The following is a 24,053-nucleotide window of genomic DNA, read 5'->3' on the forward strand; positions in this document are numbered from 1 at the left end:
GATTTCAAAACAACTTCATGAAGCTTTGGAGCGTTATGAATCAGTGTGTCGAATCTGCTGTTCGGAGCGCCAAAATCACGTGATTTCAGCAGTTTGGCGGTTTGACACGCTGATTCATAACGTCTGAAGCTTCATGAAGCAGTGTTTTGAAATCAGCCATCACTATATAAGTTGTCATTTTGTTTTTTTTTGGCACACCAAAAATATTCTTGTCGCTTTATAATATTAATATTGAACCACTGTACTCACATGAACCGATTTAAATATGTTTTTATTACATTAATGGATCTTGAGAGAGGAATTGTCATTGCAGGCTATGGAGGCCTCACTGAGCCATCGGATATCAACAAAAATATCTTAATTTGTGTTCTGAAGATTAATGAAGTCTGTGGAATGGCATGAGGGTGAGTAATAAATGACATTATTATTTTAATTTTTGGTTGAACTAACCCTTTAATGTTATGTGTACGTTGCAGAAAGCATGTTTAGTAAATCATTACACAGAAAAAAATGTAAAAATCACAGAGCAGGATTTAAACAAACACACAAAGCACTCATAAACCCTTAAAACAGAAAAATTTCCCATAAACCCTCACTTATTAAACACACAGCAGGACATAAAGGAACGTATAAACTAAGCAGTAAAAATACTGTATTTACTCAATTTACAGCTATTGTGTCAATGACCTTTGCAGATAATATGAAAAATTGTGGAATAAGTGCTAAACATTTCACTTTCAATACAGTTCCAAGGGGAGGTTGTGTTGTTTTGCCTTTAGCCTTTCCACTTATTTCTCAGTTCAGTAGGTAGTACAGCTGTCATCCCAGGATCTATGATTAAAGCCAACACACACGCATGGGCACAGGCTGTACCAATCACTTCCTTTTTTTTAGCGTCACATTCAGACAGGGCCAAATAAAGTAACAGTTTAACTCAAAATGTGTGGAAACTTTTTTTTTTTTAAACTGATATGCTAAAACCATGGAAGTCAGCAACATGATTTCACAAAACAGGATGGTTTAACATCCTTATAAGTATTTAATTAATTTAGTACATTTATATAATGAGGAAAAAGTTTTTTTGAAATGAGTCTGCCATCATTTACTTAAAAGGAATTAAGAAAGAAAATCATACAGGTTTAGAATGACATGAGGGTGAGCAAACAATGTTTTTGGCAAAACAATCCCTTAAATGGGTCTAAATAATGATATTGTTTTTTGCAAGTTTGCAAGCCAACCATTGTTTGAACCATATGTACTCAACTTTTTGTAGTACATGTATTTTAGGAAGTCTCATAATGCAAATTTCAATGAAAATCGTGTAGTATTTGCACAGAATATCTGTACCAAAACATGTGCTAAAAGTCTTCAACATAACAATGCAGTAGTACGGTCTGTTAAAGTTGCCTGAACACTAACCAGTGTAAAACTTTTCAACGGAAGCAGAAAGAGTAATCATCAAAAACGTGACAGAGTAACAGTCTAGTGACGTAGATCTCAGCCCCCTTTTTGTGTAACAAATTAAAGGCTGACTAGAGGTTTCAGCACTACTCTTATTACACTACCTAGATTGAACCACTGCTCTCAGGAGCACAAACACAGATGAACAACTGATGGAAACACTACCAAATCACCTAGAGAGGGATAAATGACTGCAGATTTACTAGAAAACTAACTAAAAGGAGAAACTACAATTCTTTGTCTCTCCATGAACTTTGCACTTCAGGACAATCAGCACACTGGGAAACTCTAATGCACAGGATTGTGAGATTCTGTGAAGGACATCTATAGTACACACAGTTTGGAGATGAGAATGATACTGTAAGTGCATCTTTATCAGTCATCCGTCGCAATGTCGAGCTCTACTTATCTCTGCCTGCTGAGGGCAGTTTTCCTCGTGTGTTTTGTTAACCCTTTAATCCAAGGACTAAGTGGAAATTCAGTTGTGGTCCAGGATACTCGTCATCGACTGGAACCGAATCTCACTGGACTTCCAATAGTCACATTTGAATGGCATCATGTTCAGACCCCATACCTGGTGATAGTTTGGGTATTTGTGGCTGCATTGGCTAAACTATCAGGTATGTATCTTCCCAGGTAACATGGAATGTTCTTTTGGCTAATGTTCTGGCAAGTTATGAACAAACATTCTTCCAGTAACATTAATAGAATGTTTGTTCGGAGTTATCTGGTCTTTAATATTGTTGTCAAAATGTTATCACAAAAACGTTATTTATGCATTATTCATGGAATGTTTTTTTTTCCCTGAAACATTTTAGTTTGACATCTTGTGTGTTTTTTAAAATGTTTCAGAACGTCCAGAGAACATTCAAAAGTAACATTTCCATAATGTCTACAAAATGATAAAATATATTCCCTTAATGTTCCCATAACTGGGAAAAAAAAAAACATTTTGAACGTTCAGAGAACACTCAGAAATAACATTGTCATAACTAAATGGAAATGTTAGTAAAACATATTTTTGTTAGCTTGGTTGAACTATAAAGTCAAAATCAATTGAAAGTTAAGTAGAAAATAAAGTTTGTTGCATATTTAAAGGCTTGTATACAATATAATATAGTTAGAGATATCAGAATTGTTCCTGATGAATAAATTCTAAAGTTGATGTCATACTAATGAGAGGTTGAATTTCATTTGAACTGAGTTCGGAGAAAGGAAGATGATCTCTTGATAGATACTTGTAGAAACAATACCTTGTAACTTGACAACTGCAAATTGAGCATAATAGCAGTCCTCAAAAGCTCAGCGATTCACATGAAATAAAGTTTTATGCACGTTGCTACATATGTAAAGGGTTTATAATCTAGGCTTGTGAGAGATCATTTAATCATAAATTATTTTAGTTCAAATTAATCCTATTAGCCTTACATCTAATTACAGATGATATTCAGTCATTTTCTGAAAAAAGATAGATAGATAGATAGATAGATAGATAGATAGATAGATAGATAGATAGATAGATAGATAGATAGATAGATAGATAGATAGATAGATAGATAGATAGATAGATAGATAGATAGATAGATAGATAGGTGCTACTATTACTGGGTCAAGTGCTGATGAAAAAAAATACGTCTTTAGCATATTTTTTGAAAATGGCTAAAGACTCAGCTGCTCGGATAGAGCGTGGTAGGTCATTCCACCAGCCAGGAACAGACCCGGAGAAGGTCTGTGTGCCCCTTTGTGATGGCACCACAAGGCCCCGTTCACTTGCAGAACGCAAGTTTCTGGAGGGCGCATAAGTCTGTACAAGTGAGTTAAGGTACAGTGGGTACGGAAAGTATTCAGACCCCCTTAAATTTTTCACTCTTTGTTATATTGCAGCCATTTGCTAAAATCATTTTTTAAGTTCATTTTTTTCCTCATTAATGTACACACAGCACCCCATATTGACAGAAAAACACAGAATTGTTGACATTTTTGCAGATTTATTAAAAAAGAAAAACTGAAATATCACATGGTCCTAAGTTTTCAGACCCTTTGCTCAGTATTTAGTAGAAGCAGCCTTTTGATCTAATACAGCCATGAGTATTTTTGGGAAAGATGCAACAAGTTTTTCACACCTGGATTTGGGGATCCCTTGCCATTCCTCCTTGCAGATCCTCTCCAGTTCTGTCAGGTTGGATGGTAAACGTTGGTGGACAGCCATTTTTAGGTCTCTCCAGAGATGCTCAATTGGGTTTAAGTCAGGGCTCTGGCTGGGCCATTCAAGAACAGTCACGGAGTTGTTGTGAAGCCACTCCTTCGTTATTTTAGCTGTGTGCTTAGGGTCATTGTCATGTTGGAAGTTAAACCTTTGGCCCAGTCTGATGTCCTGAGCACTCTGGAGAAGGTTTTCGTCCAGGATATCCCTGTACTTGGCTGCATTCATCTTTCCCTCGATTGCAACCAGTTGTCCTGTCCCAGCAGCTGAAAAACATGATGCTGCCACCACCATGCTTCACTGTTGGGACTGTAACGGACAGGTGATGAGCAGTGCCTGGTTTTCTCCACACATACCGCTTGGAATTAAGGCCAAAAAGTTCTATCTTGGTCTCATCAGACCAGAGAATCTTATTTCTCACCATCTTGGCAAACTCCATGCAGGCTTTCATGTGTCTTGCACTGAGGAGAGGCTTCCGTCGGGCCACTCTGCCATAAAGCCCCGACTGGTGGAGGGCTGCAGTGATGGTTGACTTTCTACAACTTTCTCCCATCTCCCAACTTCATCTCTGTAGTGTTGTCAAAAGTACCGACTTCGGTACCTATCGGTTCTAAAATTTAAAAAATGTGACGCTTTGAGTGCTGTTGAGCGGATTCATAAACATCTCTGATTGGCCATTGTGTTGACGCGCTCATCGGATATGCCTGCGATTGGCTACAATGATCAACGCGTGGGAGCATTTGAAAGCACACGGAAGTGTTTGAATTTGAAAGCGTTTTGAAAGTGGGAGCGCGAGCGTTTGAAAGCAGGCGTCTAACAGTGGACCGATCCGTGATAGACGCCTGCTTTCAAACGCTCCCGTGTGTATCTGTGTAAGCACTTAGTGAAGAGATTAATTGATGACTATTTACAACGTTTTTACAGTGTTGATCATTGAAGCCTATCACAGACATATCCGATGAGCCGTGAAAACAACGGCCAATCAGAGATGTTTACGAATCCACTCAACAGCGCTCAAAGCGTCACATTTTTAAAATTTCAGTACCGACTAGGTACCGAAGTCGGTACTTTTGACAACACTACATCTCTGGAGCTCAGCCACAGTGATCTTTGGGTTCCTCTTTACCTCTCTCACCAAGACTCTTCTCCCCCGATAGCTCAGTTTGGCCAGACGGCCAGCTCTAGGAAGGGTTCTGGTCATCCCAAATGTCTTCCATTTAAGGATTATGGAGGCCACTGTGCAGCAGAAATTTTTTTGTAACCTTGGCCAGATCTGTGCCTTGCCAAAATTCTGTCTCTGAGCTCTTCAGGCAGTTCCTTTGACCTCATGATTCTCATTTGCTCTGACATGCACTGTGAGCTGTAAGGTCTTATATAGACAGGTGTGTGGCTTTCCTAATCAAGTCCAATCAGTATAATCAAAAACAGCTGGACTTAAATGAAGGTATAGAACCATCTCAAGGATGATCAGAAGAAATGGACAGCACCTGAGTTAAATATTTGAGTGTCACAGCAAAAATGTCAACAATTCTGTGTTTTTCTGTCAATATGGGGTGCTGTGTGTACATTAATGAGGAAAAAAAAATGAACTTAAATGATTTTAGTAAATGGCTACAATATAACAAAGAGTGAAACATTTAAAGGGGTCTGAATACTTTCCATACCCACTCTATAGCGGTCCAGAGCCAGCGGTCGTTCTGTAGGCAAACATCAGAGCCTTGAATTGGATGTGAGCAGCTATTGGCAGCCAAAGCAGACTGATGAAGAGAGGTGTGACATGCGCTCTCTTCGGTTCGTTAAAGACCAGTCTTGCTGCAGCATTCTGGATCAGTTGTAGAGGCTTGACAGTGCATGCTGGAAGGCCAGCCAAGAGAGTCTGGTTAGAACAAGAGCTTGGACAAAAACTTGTGTGGAATGCTCCGATAGGAAGGGTCTAATCTTCCTGATGTTGTACAAGGAAAATCTGCAGGACTGGGCCATTGTAGCGACATGATCTGTGAAGCTTAAACAATCATTCATCACCACTCCAAGGTTCCTGGCTGTCCTGGAAGGAGTAATGGTTGACGACCCAAGTTGAATTGAAAGGTTATGATGAAGTGTTGGGTTGGCACCGACCATATATATGGCGTCCTGTGGTGCCATCACAAAGGGGCACAAAATCACTCTCACAGACCTTCTCCGGGTCTGTTCCTGGCTGGTGGAATGACCTGCCACGCTCTATCCGAGCAGCTGAGTCTTTAGCCATTTTCGAAAAAATGCTAAAGACGTATCTTTTTCGTCAGCACTTGACCCAGTAATAGTAGCACTTACCTTGATTTTTATTCTTCTTCTGTCTATTTGTGTATTTATTAAAAAAAAAAAAAATCCATGCTACGAGCACTTTACTGACGTAACTGTGACTTCACACAGCACTTACATACTATTCTTCTCATGTTGATTTGATTGATTCTACTATTCTCATTTGTAAGTTGCTTTGGAGAAAAGCAGCATCTGCTAAATGACTAAATGTAATATATATATATATATATATACAGTACAGTCCAAAAGTTTGGAACCACTAAGATTTTTTATGTTTTTAAAAGAAGTTTCGTCTGCTCACCAAGGCTACATTTATTTAATTAAAAATACAGTAAAAAACAGTAATATTGTGAAATATTATTACAATTTAAAATAACTGTGTACTATTTAAATATATTTGACAAAGTAATTTATTCCTGTGATCAAAGCTGAATTTTCAGCATCGTTACTCCAGTTTTCAGTGTCACATGATCCTTCAGAAATCATTCTAATAAGCTGATTTGCTGCTCAATAAACATTTATGATTATTTTCAATGTTGAAAACAGTTGTGTACTTTTTTTTTCAGGATTCCTTGATGAATAGAAAGTTCAAAAGAACAGCATTTATCTGAAATACAAAGCTTCTGTAGCATTATGCACTACCGAAAAGAAATTTTTTGAAAAGAAATTAAAGAAATGAATACTTTTATTCAGCAAGGATGCATTAAATCAATCAGAAGTGGCAGTAAAGACATTTATAATGTTACAAAAGATTAGATTTCAGATAAACACTGTTCTTTTGAACTTTCTATTCATCAAATAATCCTGAAAAAAAATATATTGTACACAAATATTTTGTACAATTGTACACATTAAATGTTTCTTGAGCAGATGATCAGCATATTAGAATGATTTCTGAAGGATCATGTGACACTGAAGACTGGAGTAACGATGCTGAAAATTCAGCTTTGCATCACAGGAATAAATTACTTTGTGAAATATATTCAAATAGAAAACAGTTATTTTAAATTGTAATAATATTTCACAATATTACTGTTTTTACTGTATTTTTAATTAAATAAATGTAGCCTTGGTGAGCAGACGAAACTTCTTTTAAAAACATAAAAAATCTTAGTGGTTCCAAACTTTTGGACTGTACTATATATATATATATATATATATATATATATATATATATATATATATATATATATATATATATATATATATATATACACATATACTGATCAGGGATAACATTATGATCACTGACAGGTGAAGTGAATAACACTGATTATCTCTTCATCACGGCACCTGTTAGTGGGTGGTATATATTAGGTATATATTAGGTAGCAAGTGAACATTTTGTTCTCAAAGTTGATGTGTAAGAAGCAAGAAAAATGGGCAAGAGTAAGGATTTGAGCGAGTTTGACAAGGGTCAAATTGTGATGACTAGACGAATGGGTCAAACCATCTCCAAAACTGCAGCTCTTGTGGGGTGTTCCCAATCTGCAGTGGTCAGTATCTATCAAAAGTCTTATCAACCGACAAAAGGGTCATAGTGCACATGTGGAGCAAAGGCTGGCCCGTGTGGCTCAAATTGCTCAAGAAGTTAATACTGGTTCTGATAGAAAGGTGTCAGGATACACAGTGTGTCTCAGTTTGTTGCGTATGGGGCTGCATAGCTGCAGACCAGCCAGGGTGCCCATGCTGACACCTGTCCACCGCCTAATGTTCTGGCAAGTTATGAACAATCATTCTTCCAGAAACATTAATAGAATGTTTGTTAAGCATTATCTGGTCTTTAATAATGTTAGAGATATCAGAATTGTTCCTGATGAATAAATTCTTAAGTTGATGACATACTTTAATGAGAGGTTGAATTTCATTTGAATTGAGTTCGGAGAAAGGAAAACGATCTCTTAAAAGATACTTGTACTAGGAAATATAGAAACAATACTGTGTAACTTGACAACTGCAAATTGAGCACAATAGCAGTCCTCAAAAGCTCAGCTATTCACATGAAATAAAGTTTTATGCACATTGCTACATATGTAAAGGGTTTAAAATCTAGCATGAGGCTTGTGAATAACATGGTTCGCATCTGGTATTCTTACCCTCCCACAGTTGCAGTATCTGTTCTTTCCTTTCATACTGTTAATGTTTGGGATTGGTTCTTCTTCCCTGTTTAATCAACATGTTCTTAAAAATGTGGAAGAAAGAAGAGAAAAAAGAGTAAATAGTATGTGCTGTGCTGTGCACAATTATTATAAAGAGATCATTTAAAATAAGTAAATAAAATTATAATTAAATGGAATTAACAGCTTACCTCAGTATGATAATCATAAATTATTTTAGTCAAATGAATCCTGTTAGCTTTATATCTAATTACAGATGATATTCAGTCATTTTGTGAAGAAAGAAAGAAATGATGTACATATTGTGAATGCGATATTTAAACATAGTACATATGGACACCATAGACATCAAATAATGATAATGATAATATAATAACCCAGTCCACATCTTGAACATATCGAATACAAAAGTAGCATATAAGACTAAAGCTTTTGTTGACCAAAACCCAAGATCATGAGAAACATAAACTTATCTTAAGACTTATCTCATATATATATATATATATATATATTTTTTTTTTTTTTTTTTTTTTTTTTTTCTTCCCTGAAATTTGTCATATGTTCTCTCTCTGTATCTAGTGATTGAAGTAACCCATCATGTCACCAGTGTGATCCCAGAGAGTGGTCTCCTCATCATCGTGGGCTTTATTTTGGGAGGAATCGTCTGGGGAGCAGACAAGGCACAGACTTTCAAACTGCTTCCTACCACTTTCTTCTTCTACTTGCTGCCACAAATCATCTTGGACGCAAGTTACTTTATGCCCAATAAGCTATTTTTCAGCAACTTGGGTGCCATTCTCATTTACGCCATCTTCGGAACCTGCTGGAACGCAGCTACAGTAGGCCTCTCTCTTTGGGGCTGCTATGAGGCCGGAGCGATGGGTAAATTCAATACTGTGATTTTCTGCATTCTCACTGTTCTGCTAATCTGCATGGAATTTAGAGCACATTGTGTGTCTTTTGCATGGATCACGCCCAGTTAATTCATCTTTAAACAAAACATGGATATACAGTAAAGCCTTTGTTGACCCTCAAGGGCAAATATGCCCTGCATAGTATGCAATTATCAATTCAGTAGCATTGGGTTGGTATACCATTATAGAGAATAGTTAATTAATTTGACAGTTTCTGTAATCATCAGGTAACTTGGACATCGGTCTGCTGCAGTTCCTTTTGTTTGGTAGCTTAATAGCCGCGGTGGATCCTGTGGCTGTGATTGCCGTGTTTGAAGAAGTGCATGTGAACGAGGTGCTCTTTATCCTGGTGTTCGGAGAGTCTCTGCTCAATGATGGCGTCACAGTGGTGAGTATTAATTTCCTAGAAAGCTCTATGCCATTGTGCTCAATTATTTATCCACATGCAGTTCTGGCAAACAGGGAACATTTTCAGAACTTTGACTAACGTTTTGGCAGGATTCTCTTAAAGCTGTAAACAAACCTTCTTCCAGTGACATTTATAGAAAGTTCATTCAAAGTGATCGGGTCTTTAATAATGTTCTCAAAACGTGAGCACAAAACGTTATTTAGGCCTATACATCGTTCATGGAGTGTTCTCTGAAATGTTTTAGTTGGAAGTTCATTTTGTTTCAGAACATTCAGAGAACATTCAAATAATGATAAAATGCAATGTTTCCTTAATGTTTTCATAAACAAGAAAAAACAACAAGATTTTAATACATTTAAAAAACTGGACATTTTGAACATTCAGAAAACATTCCAAAATAATGTTTTAATAACTTAAAGGGAACGTTAGCAAAACGTTGTTTAAATGAACACTCAACTTTTTTGAAAATAGGCTAATTTTCCAACTCCCCTAAACAGTTGAGTTTTACCGTTTTCAAATCCATTCAACCGATCTCGGGGTCTGGCGGTACCACTTTTAGCATAGCTTAGCATAGTTCATTGAATCTGATTAGACCGTTAGCATCTCGCTCAAAAATGACCAAAGAGTTTCGATATTTTTCCTATTTAAAACTTGACTCTTCTGTAGTTACATTGTGTACTAAGACCGACAGAAAAGGCTGATATGGCTAGGAACTATACTCTCATTCTGGCATAATAATTAAGGAACTTTGGAGACATTTGTGAGAGGCGCTGCGTAATATCACTAGCACCCATGGTACGGCAGAAAAAATCATATCGGCCTAGAAAAAAACTTTCCATTTTCCGTTGGTCTTTGGTTTCAACATTTTTGAGTCAGATGCTAACGGTCTAATCAGATTCAATGAACTATGCTAAACTATGCTAAAAGTGGTACCGCCAGACCCGGAGATCGGCTGAATGGATTCGAAAACAGTAAAACTCAACTGTTTAACTCTAGGAGAGATGGAAAATGAGTTTTCCTTTAAGTGGGATCATCTTTTTGTCTCTCTTTTGCAGGTGCTTTACAATGTATTTGATGCTTTTGTTGCTCTTGGAGGCCCAAGGATCGACGCTGTAGAGATTATTAAGGGCATAGGTATGAACTCCACCCCTCCATATTTATGAAAACATAATAATAACCATTCATTTAACTTAAAAACTTATTAGTGTTCTTTTTTTTTTTTTGTATTCCTATAGTTTCATTTGTTGTGGTGGCATTTGGAGGCTCGTTTCTTGGCGTTGTGTTTGCCATCCTGCTGTCCCTGCTGACCAAATGCACCAAACACATTCAGATCATCGAAGCAGGCTTTGTCTTTGTGGTGGGATACCTGGCTTACCTGACAGCAGAAATGCTCTCCCTCTCTGCTATACTTTCGTAAGAGTCTCTTGAACAATAACATATAGAGAAGTTGGGAATGTACAGTAATACAACACAAGTACTGCAGGTTTTAGACTCAATGCATAATGTTTCAAGCATTTAATTCAGCAGCTCATGAAAAAGAACGGCTTTCTGTGTCACAGGATCACTTTCTGTGGTGTCTGCTGTCAGAAATATGTGAACGCCAACATGGATGAGAAATCGGTCACAACGGTTCGTCATGCTATGAAGGTGCTTGCGAATGGCTCAGAAACCATGATCTTTCTATTCCTGGGCATTACAGCCATCGATACGGAGATATGGGTTTGGAACACAGGTTTCATTCTCCTCACTCTCCTCTTCATCTTTATCTACAGGATCATAGGTGAGTACAGTTAAACAGCACATCAAATCATAGTTTTAAAAAAGTATATATAATATACTATAATATTATAATATATATTATAAAACAGTATATGCTAACATAGCATCTGTATGGCCAGTCATAGTCATATGGTCATGCTACTGACAAGATTTTTACTATTAACTATTTTATAGTAAATTCATATCTTAGTTATAGACTCAGAGTCATGGACTCTTGAATGCTAGTGGTATATTCATAAATATTATTTTAAGAGAATGATATAGAACAATTTAGGCATTTTCATTAAAAAACCCTTTCCAAAAAGGCATCCTGTTTCAAAGAATGAGTCTCAAATGTCTTTGGGGTGTGTTTTAATTATATGTTTCTTCTATATTTACAGGTGTTTTCTTGTTTACCTGGATGTTAAACAAGTTCAGATTGGTTCCCATCGAGGTCATTGACCAGGTTGTAATGAGCTACGGTGGCCTGCGGGGGGCAGTGGCGTACGGACTAGCAGCCATGCTAGACAAAGACAAGATCCCAGAGAAGAATCTGATGATTAGTACCACACTCATTGTGGTGTATTTCACTGTCATTCTTCAGGTTAAACCATATCCGTCACTCATAATAACTATGAGACTCAAAATTATTTTTTTAATGTCCTGTACTTAAATAATGTGTGTTCTTTGTTTTTAGGGAATCACAATGAAGCCATTGGTTCAGTGGCTCAAGGTCAAAAGAGCAGCTCATTCTGACTTGAAACTTGTTGAGAAACTGAACAATAGGGTAACTATTGCTAACTGGCTATTATGCCAATTTAATTAATGCCTTAGTTTGTTGAAGTATGATTTAAATGTTCAAATTTGGCTATATTGTTTATCTATCTATATTTTTCTATATTTTTTAAATTTGTTTAAATATATATATATATATATATATATATATATATATATATATATATATATATATATATATATATATATATATATATATTTTTTTTTTTTTTTTTTTTAATTAGTCATGTTTTATGGTGTCTTTATAGGCATTTGACCACATACTAGCTGCAGTGGAGGACATTTGTGGCCGTATAGGAGATAACTGGTGGACCAGAGGGTATGCCTTCCTCACTTCTGTGAATAACCTCCTCAAATATTTATATGAATTTAATGTGCTAATATTAAATGTGTTGATACTCTCAGTTGGAACAGGTTTGAGGAGAAGTATATCAGCAGGATTTTGATGAAACCTAAGGCCAGAAAAAACAAAGACTACCTCTTTAGTATCTTCCACAAACTCAATCTGGAGGATGCTATAAACTATGTCAGTGAGGTGAGATCATAGACTACCTTCATTTGCATAATATTGCCTTTTTTTTGTTATCTTAAACTGCACGTTTCCTTGTACAACAACCTTTGCAATAGTTTCATATACAAGCACAGTAGATTGCACTGCAATACAAATTTACTTCAGTACTGTGACTTTCAACAACAAAGGTCATGAAAAATATGTCTAACCTCTTTCTTTCTTCATGTAGGGTGAACGCCAAGGTTCTCTGGCCTTCATTCGTAATGAGGAAGCAGCCAACATAGATTTTAAAAAACAATTTGGTTCAGAATTTGCAGATACGATGCCTGATATAATGGCTGATATGTCAAATTACGAGCTTGGAAATATTTCAGTAACCTCCATTGTGTAAGTGCACTGACTATGTTGAAAATACATTTAAACACAATTGCTTAAAGGTGCTAAAGAGGATGTTTTGTTTTATACATTTTTGCAATATTACTTGAAACTGTCTTTACTAACTGATAAAAGACTATTTATTAGGAGCACTGAAAGGAATAATATTAATATACATCACCTGTGCACGAGGTAGGGCCTTAAAAACATCAGCCAATCGTTTAAGCGATCATCGCATAAACGATTGGCCCTCTGGCTTGTCAATCACTGCCATTACATTCCTTGTGAAAGACGTGTGCGGATTGGCCCTCTGGCTTGTCAATCACTGCCATCATGTTCCTTGTGAGAGACGTGCGTGGCTGCGCGCTCCAGTAACTTTCCACACTCCACAGGCGCCGCATACAATGTTTTTGTCAGGAGACAGGAGTAACAACTGCAGATTATGAGTTACCTGCGGTGAGTCCGACATAATGAATCCACTAACACGACACAGCAAATGCCGGTGGTAAACACTCGTGTTCCAATTAGTGTTGTCAAAAGTACAAACATCTCTGATTGGCCATTGTGTTGACACGCTCATCGGAAATGCCTGTGATTGGCTACAATAATCAATGCGTGGGAGCATTTGAAAGCACACGGAAGTGTTTGAATTTGAAAGCGTTTTGAAAGTGGGAGCGCGAGCGATTGAAAGCAGGCGTCTAACAGTGGACCGATCCGCGATAGACGCCTGCTTTCAAACGCTCCCGTGTGTATCTGTGTAAGCACTTAGTGAAGAGATTAATTGATGACTATTTACAACGTTTTTACAGCATTGATCATTGAAGCCTATCACAGACATATCCGAAGAGCCGTGAAAACAACGGCCAATCAGAGATGTTTACGAATCCACTCAACAGCGCTCAAAGCGTCACGTTTTTTAAAATTTCAGTACCGACTAGGTACCGAAGTCGGTACTTTTGACAACACTAGTTCCAATACTCGTGCACGAGTTCCCTCGAAATGAGCTGTGAAAGGAGGGGGGTTGTTCTTACACATGCGTTCATTTCAAAAACTCACTAACAGTCTTTGGTTTCTCAGTCGACGAAAAGATTCTCTGTAGCACCTTTAATCAATGCTGATCATAAAACAATTATGACTATTGAAGGAGAGGAATAATCAGATCTATGTATGGGACTGTGTTAGGGTTGCAATGCTTAAAGCGCTAACATTTGACAAATAAATTCGTAGATGATGAGGCTTGGCAATAATTCCTAATTGTTGTTTTGCCTCTTGTTGATTAGAAAAGACACTATTCCCTCAGTATCCCTGGACATCCATGTGCAAGACGGGAAGAATGCGGTGGAAGACACCAATGCCCATCATCTTCTACAGCAGCATCTGTACAGGAGCAGAAAGAATGTATGAATTGCTCTTGTCCAACACACATTCACACACATGCATACAGTTTGCATCTCATTTGTCTTATCTGTTCCTCTCTTTCTGAGCAGCACCGTCACAAATACAGTCGCAGTCACTTCGGCATCAACCAGAGTGAATACGAGGTACAGGAGATCTTCCAAAGGACCATGAGGAGCCGCCTCGAGTCCTTCAAATCTGCTAAGATGGGTGTCAACCCTGCCAAAAAGATCACAAAGCACCACAAGAAGGAGCTGAACCATCAGGTATTAGACCTCAATGGCATTTCTTTCAACCAAATCGGTCAATTATAGGATTGCATCTCATGATTTATAAATATTTTCAGATGTCTAATGGACACCCAGAGGACAAAGGCCATCTGTATGGAGATGAGGGTAACAATATTTTATTTATTAGCATAATTTATTAAGAATATATTTTAATTTTAATTTATTTGATTTTTCATTTTTAAAAAATGTTTATTTATTCAATTTCATTTTATTATATCCCAGTGTATATATGTAAGCAATAAGGTATGAGAGGCTGTGCTTCAGCCGTAACTTATTCACGATACAGCACTAGCCTGGAGTAACTTTTTGCTTTTTATAAAATGGTTACCACTCAATACAGATATTAAAGCCAAAAATATGTATCAGTGCAACTTTCATGAAGTAAACTTTAACTAAAAGCCTTCCTTCCACTGGAAAATATAGTCCCTGACCATTAACAGCAACAGAAGTTACATTATTACACCGTTAGATGGCGACAAAGACTGTCTTTATGAGCGAATCAGTCAGTAGTGAAGACTTTTACATTGATAAGACTGAATTGTTGTGAAAATGGAACAAGACGCAACTGACAAATGCATTGACTTGCGCTGTCAGTCATGGGAAAACCCCTTAACTGTTAAAAGGACAAGATAATACATCGGACATTTAAACAGATTTTTTATCATGAACATAGGACTGATCTGAAGGAAAATGCTAAATCTGAATGCAGGTAACAAACTTGGTCAATCAATTGAGAACAAACAGTTTACGTTGCTAAGAGTGGTTGCTAAGGGTGTTAAGTACTGATACACATAACCGTTGGGTGAAGCGGTCATAGCTGTACATATATTGTATATATATATATATATGTATTGGGGTAGTAAAGAAAAAAATGCTCTGTTAGCTGTGGTGCCAAGACATCTGTAAATATGATTTAAAAAAGACTAATATCAGGCAAAAGTACAGAATTTCCCATTTTATTATTGGCTGTTTCAACACAAAATGTTTTACCAACTAAGAAGTACCAGAAGTAGAGTTTCATCCCTCTGCCTAATGTGAGCATAAGTATTGGTATGGTTTGACTTAAAGTACATGTAAAAGTGTAAAAGCTAATATTTAGTTGTAAATCCCTTGGAGATTGACTTGGAATGTCCTGAAAAAGATAGATATTACTGGCAAGCTTCAGCAACCGACAACGACCAGGTCACCTGAGAAAATCAACAGCAGTTGATGATAGACAAATGACAAGGGCTTTAAAAAAACCCCTCTAAAATAACTGTCAGGAAAACCACCAGCAACCTCCAGAAAGCTGGGGTGATGGTCTCAAAATCTGCTGTTCGCAGGAGACTTCACCAACAGAATTCCAGAGGGTACACAGCAAGATCAAACATCTGATCAGTACCAAAAATAGAAAAGCTAATTTGAATTTGCAAAAACACACAGAGATGAGCCAGTAGAGTTTTAGAACAGAGTTTTATGAACAGATGAGATAAAGATTAACCTTTATCAAAGTGGGAAAGCAAAAGTGTGGAGAAAAAATTATCCAAGGCATACAACCTCATCTGGAAAACATGGTGGAGGTATTGTCATGTCTTCCTCTGGAACAGTCTCACTCATCAATTTAATTGATTAAGAAGTGTTTAATTGTTCAATTTAATTTATTAAGAATTAATTGAATTAATTCAAAAGTGTCCAAAAGAATCCTACAAGTGTTCAAGAAAATGCCACCAAAATGACCCAAAACCTACTGCCAACTCAATCAATCTAATGACCTGTAGAGCCTCCTTTAAACAGTGCCGCGTTAAGCCTTCGCGGGGCCCTGGGCTAACGAACGCAAAGGCCCCCCCCCCCCCTCTCCCCCTCGACATCCATAATCGCGCGTCTTATGCGAATGAAGATTTTAATATGAATAAGATATCAATTTAAAACATGCAGACAAAAATGGTAAAAACATTTCTAGGATGGATTGACAACAACAATATAGGCTCATATGCGCTCCTCCATCATTATGACTTTGCATTGCTGATCTAAAAATGTAAAAAATAAAATTTAAATTAAAAAAAAAGGCTTTTTAACAAGTCCAAGTTTAAATTCGACCGATTCGACTCTGGCTTTGGAATTTCAGAACGGTCATATCATCATTTCAGATGCGATGTGTCCGAAGATTATTCTAGTTAATTATTCTGTCACAGACTTTTTTAATGCACGTTTTATACCTAATAAATGTACTATTAGTTTCCTCTCTAAATATGTTTCCATCACGTTTTATGTGCATATTATTTCGTTCAATAAAAAGTATCCACCCCAACGAGTGTACGAGTTACATTTATTGCAGTATCTTAAAATGTGCAGATGTGGCCGTTTTTTTTTTTTTTTTCAGAAAACCAATAAGACTCATTTAAAATTCTGTACTAACATTACTGCATGCATAAGTTTCAGAAACCCACCTTAAAAATGACGGTCAAATGCAATAGATCATCGTTAAGACATTGTATGGACCCTTTCTTTGTCCATTTATTCAGCTCCTTAATGATTTTAGTAGTAACAGCGTAGATAACCTTTAGCAAGTTATTGACAACATTATTTCTATTATGCTTCATTTTTATGAACATGCACACGGCTTCTGTCTCGCGCACAGACGCGCGTGCTAAAAGTCTTTGGCTGCGGAAAGATGCGTTCGGCGTGTGCACTGCGCACTATATAGTGGACTTTTGTTGTCAAGCACTCAATTCACTTTCGCATGGGCTGTTGTACAGTACACACACGGTCCGTGCCATCACAAAAATTGGGCTGCACGCGGACGGGGAGCGCGGACGTCTGCGAACCCTCTTGATGACGAAAATTACGCGATGCGAACGCCCGAAGTATACCTTGGTATTAATCCTGTAATAGCGGGCCACCAATCCAGCCATATGCACGTGCATACCCAGACGCTACGCACACTGTCCTGGTTGTATTCCTGCGTGCGTGTTCGCTGCGCGCCTGTGACTCTTGATTCGGGTGTGACAAAGATGCGTTTTAAAACGCAAAAGAGGATTGTCTCGCGGGCCCCCCCAAGTGTTAGGGGCCCTGGGCTGCAGCCCATGTTGCCCATTAGGATAACGCGGCCCTGCCTTTAAAGCAGAACTAAGTAACTTTTTTACCTTCATAAATAGTTTTCTAAGTCCTTACGATGGTTAATTGACTTGTATTGGTGCACTAACCCCTCTGGCACGTCTACGCCAGAAAACAGCACTTGCAAGTTGAGCTGCGCCGACCCGACACAATCTCGCCTCATGTTCACGTTCACGCGAGAGTGACAAAATGCTTTACGGCAATTCAAATCAATGTATATATTATGACTTTATAAGACAATTTTGAAAATTACACACCTCCATCGAGATTTCTTGTACTGTATTTGCAAAACTACTGCGCTGGTGAGTGTTGTAGTCGTTGTAGTCCAGAGCTGCGCTTGGAGTATTTACGACAGTGTGATTCACTGAAGGAACCTGTAGGGGGAGCTTCGCCAATCTTACTGAGTTCCGCTTTAACTCGAAAACAGCAGCTATGTGGCGAAGCATTGATTCGACAAGGTGACGATAGGTCTCCTGAGGTATTTGGTACCATAATGTCAACAGCAGGTCCTCCATGTAACACAGTATGAAATTCAGGGAAGAAGGAGGCAGGAACCGGTGAACGTTTAACACTTTAATAATAATAAAATAAACAAATACAAAATGAAAGTGAAACTGAAAGCAAAACATAACGTAAAATAGTCCAGGCCTGGTTATCTCTCATCCTACACTGTTGTCGCTCCTCCTTGTGATGCACACCTGACGCTCATTAACACTTGCACCGCTGGCTTCACCCCATTCTCAAGGCCCTCAGCCTCGTCCTGTTTGCCACACTCCAGTTCCCGTACATTGCGGGGTGGTGGTGAAGTAGCGCAAACCTGCTTTTCCAAGTTGAATGTTTGTTTGGGTTCATGTAAGGCCAAGGCATTAAAAGCAATTTGCCTTCATGTGTCTTGAACCACTCCTTGACGATTCTGGCAGTGTGGCATGGCATTTTATCTTGTTGGTAATGGCCATCACTGGCACGGAACACAGTTGCCATGAATATGTGCACTTGTGACGTTCAGATACCTGACAGCTGTCTGAGATTGTGCTATTGGGATAATGGGGCCTAAAGTGTCCCAAGAAAGCCGCTGCCAGCCTGTGTCCGCCCAACAGTGCATCCAGGTGCCATAAAAAATCAGCGTATCCATGCTTGTCCTTCGACATGATGCTCCAGGAATCATGATTCGTCAGACCAGGCCACTTTCTTCCAATTATCAACGGTCCAATCTCGATGAACTTGGGCTCATTTCATGCATTGTTGGTAATAGTGTGCAGTTATCATGGGAACCTGGCTGGGTCGTCGACTACGCAGGCCCATATGCAGAAGGCTGTGATGAACTTTGCTGTGACACTTTGTCACTGTTGTAGCTGCTGGTGATTTGTCGCACCATGGCTCTGCGGTCGCTATGACCGCGACGGTGCGCAATAGTCTCTGCTTCCCTCTGGCATCAATGAGCTGCAGACAACACACGGCTGGATGACGGTTTGTCATTTGGCTATCCCTGCACCACTTTTGATATGTACTTACTACAGCAGCACCTGAACAACCTACAAGGCATGCCGTTTCCAAGTTCCAGGGTGTCGTGCCATCACAATTTATCCTTTATCAAACTCTGATAACTCGGCAGCTTTCCCATTTTGACACCGACCACTCTACTAAAACGGTTAGTTCCTGTCCTTGATTCTGATTGGTCAATAGCTGTGTTTTATTCATGATAAAACACAACGGCTTCACCCAACAGTTCTGTGTATCACTACACCCTTAGCAACCACTCTTAGCGATGTAAACTGTTTGTTCTCAATTGATATTGTTCATTGAATCTTACTGTATTATGTAGAAGAGTATTGTGAGAAAGAGGTTGTGTAACGACTCAGACGGGTGATGATCCATTTGCAGTTTATTCAATAACGAGGGCAATACAGGAATCAAAAACCAGAATACAGGCAAGGGGTCGTGGCAGGCGGCTAACAGGGTAAACGGGGACAGGCAGAGGTTCGAGGCAGGCGGCAAACGGGGATAAACGATAACAGGCAAGTCAATAGGCAGGCAGCAAGAATCACAGTCCAGAATAACAATCCAATCGGTAACAGGCAGACAATCAGTAACAAACGCTCAGAAATGATAACCGTGGCTGATCAAGACTTCGCAAAGAACTGTAGTGAGAGTGCGTGTTAAATAGTGTGTGGTAATGAGGTGATTGGCGGCAGGTGCAGGCGTGATCAGTCCCAGGTACTAGTACTAGTACTCTGACGAGGGCTCCCTCTGGCGACCCGAGAGATCTGGTGCAGATGACCCAATCGTAACAGGTTGATTGACCGAGTTTATTACCTGCGTTCAGATTTAGCATTTTCCTTTAGGTCAGTCCTATGCTCATAATAAAAAATCTGTTTAAATGTCCGATGTATTATCAGGTTTTCCCGTGACTGACAGCGTTTGTCAGAGCATTTGTCAGTTGCGTCTTGTTCTGTATTCACAATTCAGTCTTTTCAATATAAAAGTCTTCGCTACTGACTGACATACTCATAAAGAGAGTCTTTGCTGCCATCTAACGGTGTAATAATGTAACTTCTCTTGCTGTTCACGGTCAGGGACTATTTTTTCTGGCGGAAGGAAGGCTTTTAGAAAAAGTTTACTTCATGAAATTTGCATTGATACATATTTCTGGCTTTAATATTTTTTATTGTGTGGTAACCCTTTTCTCTCGTACCTTATTGCTTATATATATAGTTTATAAGTATACATTAATATAAAAATTAAATACACCATTTAAATATCTATATATTTAAATAATTTAAACTAAATGTATAATATATATAAAATATTTAATTTAAAGAATTAAATATCAGTATGTACATAAATAGAGATATATAAGTATATAAATGTTTTATAAGTATATAAATGTTGAAACTGATTTTTTAAGATTTTGGCAATAAACAAATATATATATATATATATATATAATTTTTTTTTATAAATTATAATTATTATAACAAATTATATAATAAATATATGCACTGGAATATAATAAAATAAACTGAATAAATAGATAAATATTTTTTTTTTAAATGAATGAAAAATGAAAAATAATAGTTAAAAATACAAAATATAAACCTCAACATAGTATTCACTCAAGTAAAAGGCTCTTTACATTAACAATAGCATATTTCCTTTATTTATATACATTTTATTTTTTGATTAAGCATATTTTTGTATTTTTAGTGGACAGCGCTGTGGGGAGTGAGACTGGTGCTGTGAATAATACTTACATGAGAGACACATATACAACTGGAGGTAAGAAAAGGGTCTGAAAAGATGTTACTTTGTAAATAAAGAGCAATAAATCTAATAGCTTTAAATAAACATATTTACAAAAGTAATAAGTTAAAGGTTCGTGTATGGTTCTTCCGTATCTCATTGAAGCTGGCATAGAGAATCCCGCATTCATGCCAGAGGTGGACAGTTTTACTCACAGCCCACCCTGGCTAATGGAGACAGAGATGGACATGAGTGTCGCACCCTCCCAGAGAGCCCAGAGACGCCTGCCCTTGACGCCCAACAGACTCCGGCGTCTTGCACCCATGAGGATCAGCAACTGCTCCACAGACTCCTTCCTGATGGCTGATGTTTCTTTATCTCTAGAGGAGCACGAGGAACATCCCCAAGGAGACCATGACGAAATGTGAGTACACATCCACCTGTTTACCAACACTTCTCTGAAAAAATACAGATTGTAACTGACCATGTTTATTTATGACTACAGACGACCAGTCTTTGAATAGACGATTAAAGGTGTCATGTCACTAAGCACATCCACAGACATGACAGTGTCCAATCTACAAAATGAGGTGGAACTGGAGAATTGCTGCAAGAGATCCCACCGAAAATGCCAAACGTCAGTGAAATAGCATGGAACAAAATCCCATGGATGTTTCCAGCACTTTGTAGAACTAATTTAGGATGCATTTTGGGCAACATACTCATGTGCTATTAGGTGCGTACAGTATAGAAAAAAAGAAAAAAAAAAGCTTATCAAGCAATGCACCTGCCTTTTTCAAATGGTTTGTCAAAACAGTTTCCTACTTGTGTTGATATATTTCCCATTGAAAAATGAATTCTGGACTTTAAAGGGGTCTTATTACGCTTTTCTTTCTTTAGTGTGTAATATTGCTGTTTAAACATGAAAAAGGTCTGCAAAGTTACAAAGCCCACTCCAAAGGGAGTTATATCAGTAAGCACTGTAACTTACACATCACAATATTCCTCATTTAAATAATTTCTGCCCAAATCATATGCAAAAAAAAAAGACCAAAGATGTGCTGCAACAGTGTAAAAAATGTAAAATGTTTTTTGAACATTTAAGCATGAAAACCTAAATAAAGAGGCATAATAGACCCCCTTTAAAATAGCCAATAAAGTTCAGTTTACATCACAGCCATGAACATTATTTGCTACTTGTTACTTCTAGTCAACTTTTACTGTAGGATTACACTAGCCTATAGATGGTCTCAAAGCAAAAAAAAAAAATAATAATAATAAAAATAGTTTTGATTTCATTTGATTTCTTTAAAAAAAATGGTGTGAGGGCAAAGCCATTTTGTCTTTTTCAAGACCCACCTTGTGGTTTCATTTTTAATGGCACTTTACTACAGTGATGTCTCCTCTACAAGGCACATTCTTCCCTGCACTGCAATATGAAAGTATAATAATATGGAAGGTTTTAGGTAAATAATTATATCAAGTGAGTTTTTCATTGCTCTGGAAACTTGTAGAAACCAGTGGTGATGTTAGTATTTGAAGTCTGTGACTGAGGTGTTAATTGTTATGAACTATGTTTGTACATGGAAAAAATCAATCGTTTTTTCTTGTCATTCAAGTAATGCATTTCTCTGGGCATTTTCATTTCTTTTGTGGGATTAATAAAGTATTTATCAACATTTCTATTTAACTAATCTATGTTACATTCTTGCTTCACTCATCTACATCTGTACGATTACGATGACAATTATATTTATGACTATGAAAGGATATCAATCTGAAAAAACTTCCACGACACCAGTGCTGTTTTAGTAGTTATATAGGGGAGAGTGTGGACAGTTGCAACACTTTTTGCATTTCCTTCAATTTCTTAGAGACTGTTTGTATTTGAAAGTCAAATTTTTTTATACAGTAAACCCACATCTGTCAGCTACCCAACCACACTGGTGTAACAAATGTTGCAACTGACCCCGTAAGAGGAACGGGTGCAACGGTCCACAGGGACAGTTGCAACATTCATTAAAATGTAATTAAAATCATTCTTTAACATTATAAAGACAAAGACTAGTAAAAGAAACAAAAAAAACATTTTCAAGTAACAACCATACTTATATCACTTTTACAGTTTTATTTTTTTATAATATTCATTTTTATTTTATATTTAGTAATTTTAGTACTTTTTTTTTTAAGGTAAGATTTCTAATTTAAAGGGTGAGTTCACCCAAAAATGAAAATTCTGTCATTAATTACTCATCCTCATGTCGTTCCACACCCGTAAGACCTTCGAAGTCCATCGTCGGAACACAAATTAAGATATTTTTCATAAAATCCGATGGCTCAGTGAGGTCTGCATGGCCAGCAAGATAATTAAAACTTTCAAATGCCCAGAAAGCGACTAAAGACGTATTTAAAACAGTTCATGTGACTACAGTGGATCAACCTATGAAGCAACAAGAATACTTTTTGTGCGCCAAAAAAACAAACAAAAAATAAACTTTATTCAACAATATCTATTGACGGGTGATTTCAAAACACTGCTTCTTGAAGCTTTGAAGATTTACGAATCTTTTGTTTCGAATCAGTGGTTCGGAGCGTGTATCAAACAGCCAAAGTCACGGCCCCCCAGTGGTGAACCAAATTTCGAAACAATTATGACATAACAAATCCTTGTTTACTGAAATCACATGACTTTGGCAGTTTGATACACGCTTTGAACCACTGATTCGAAACAAAAGATTTGTAAAGCTTCATGAAGCAGTGTTTTAAATTCGCCCATCACTAGATATTGTTGAATAAAGATGTATTCTGGTCGCTTCATAACATTGAGGTTGAACCACTGTAGTCACATGAACCGTTTTAAATACGTCTTTAGTCGCTTTCTGGGCATTGAAAGTATTAATTGTCTTGCTGTCAATGCAGGCCTCACGGAGCCATCAGATTTTATGAAAAATATCTTAATTTGTGTTACGAAGATGAATGAAGGTCTTACAGGTGTGGAACGGCATGAGGGTGAGTAATTAATGACAGAATTTTCATTTTTGGGTGAACTAACCCTTTAAGTTATGTTTAAGTTTTTCCATTCTATTTGATTTCAGCTTTAATTCAATTACAGAATTTTTTTTTTTTTTTTAAGTTTTAGTTAATAACACTGAGCTACACACTCCTTTCTTGCACAATAAACCAAAAAATGCATG

At 37.5% G+C, this 24,053-nt stretch overlaps 1 protein-coding gene across 1 annotated transcript; it reads left to right on the top strand.

The window, feature by feature from the left end:
- The first annotated feature begins 1,540 nt into the window (after positions 1 to 1,540).
- Positions 1,541 to 22,525, top strand: slc9a3.1 (solute carrier family 9 member A3, tandem duplicate 1). The gene is made up of 17 exons (XM_067411595.1): positions 1,541 to 2,081; positions 8,659 to 8,961; positions 9,221 to 9,381; positions 10,458 to 10,536; positions 10,638 to 10,815; positions 10,962 to 11,182; positions 11,562 to 11,764; positions 11,858 to 11,947; positions 12,204 to 12,274; positions 12,361 to 12,490; positions 12,696 to 12,853; positions 14,122 to 14,239; positions 14,329 to 14,502; positions 14,583 to 14,631; positions 20,824 to 20,895; positions 21,025 to 21,283; positions 21,365 to 22,525. The coding sequence occupies exons 1-17, from the start codon at positions 1,853 to 1,855 to the stop codon at positions 21,381 to 21,383; spliced, it is 2,514 nt and encodes an 837-aa protein (XP_067267696.1). The 5' UTR covers positions 1,541 to 1,852; the 3' UTR covers positions 21,384 to 22,525.
- Positions 22,526 to 24,053: the final 1,528 nt, after the last annotated feature.

This window comes from Chanodichthys erythropterus, chromosome 15 (genome assembly GCF_024489055.1).
Source record: "Chanodichthys erythropterus isolate Z2021 chromosome 15, ASM2448905v1, whole genome shotgun sequence".
NCBI lineage: Eukaryota > Metazoa > Chordata > Actinopteri > Cypriniformes > Xenocyprididae > Chanodichthys > Chanodichthys erythropterus.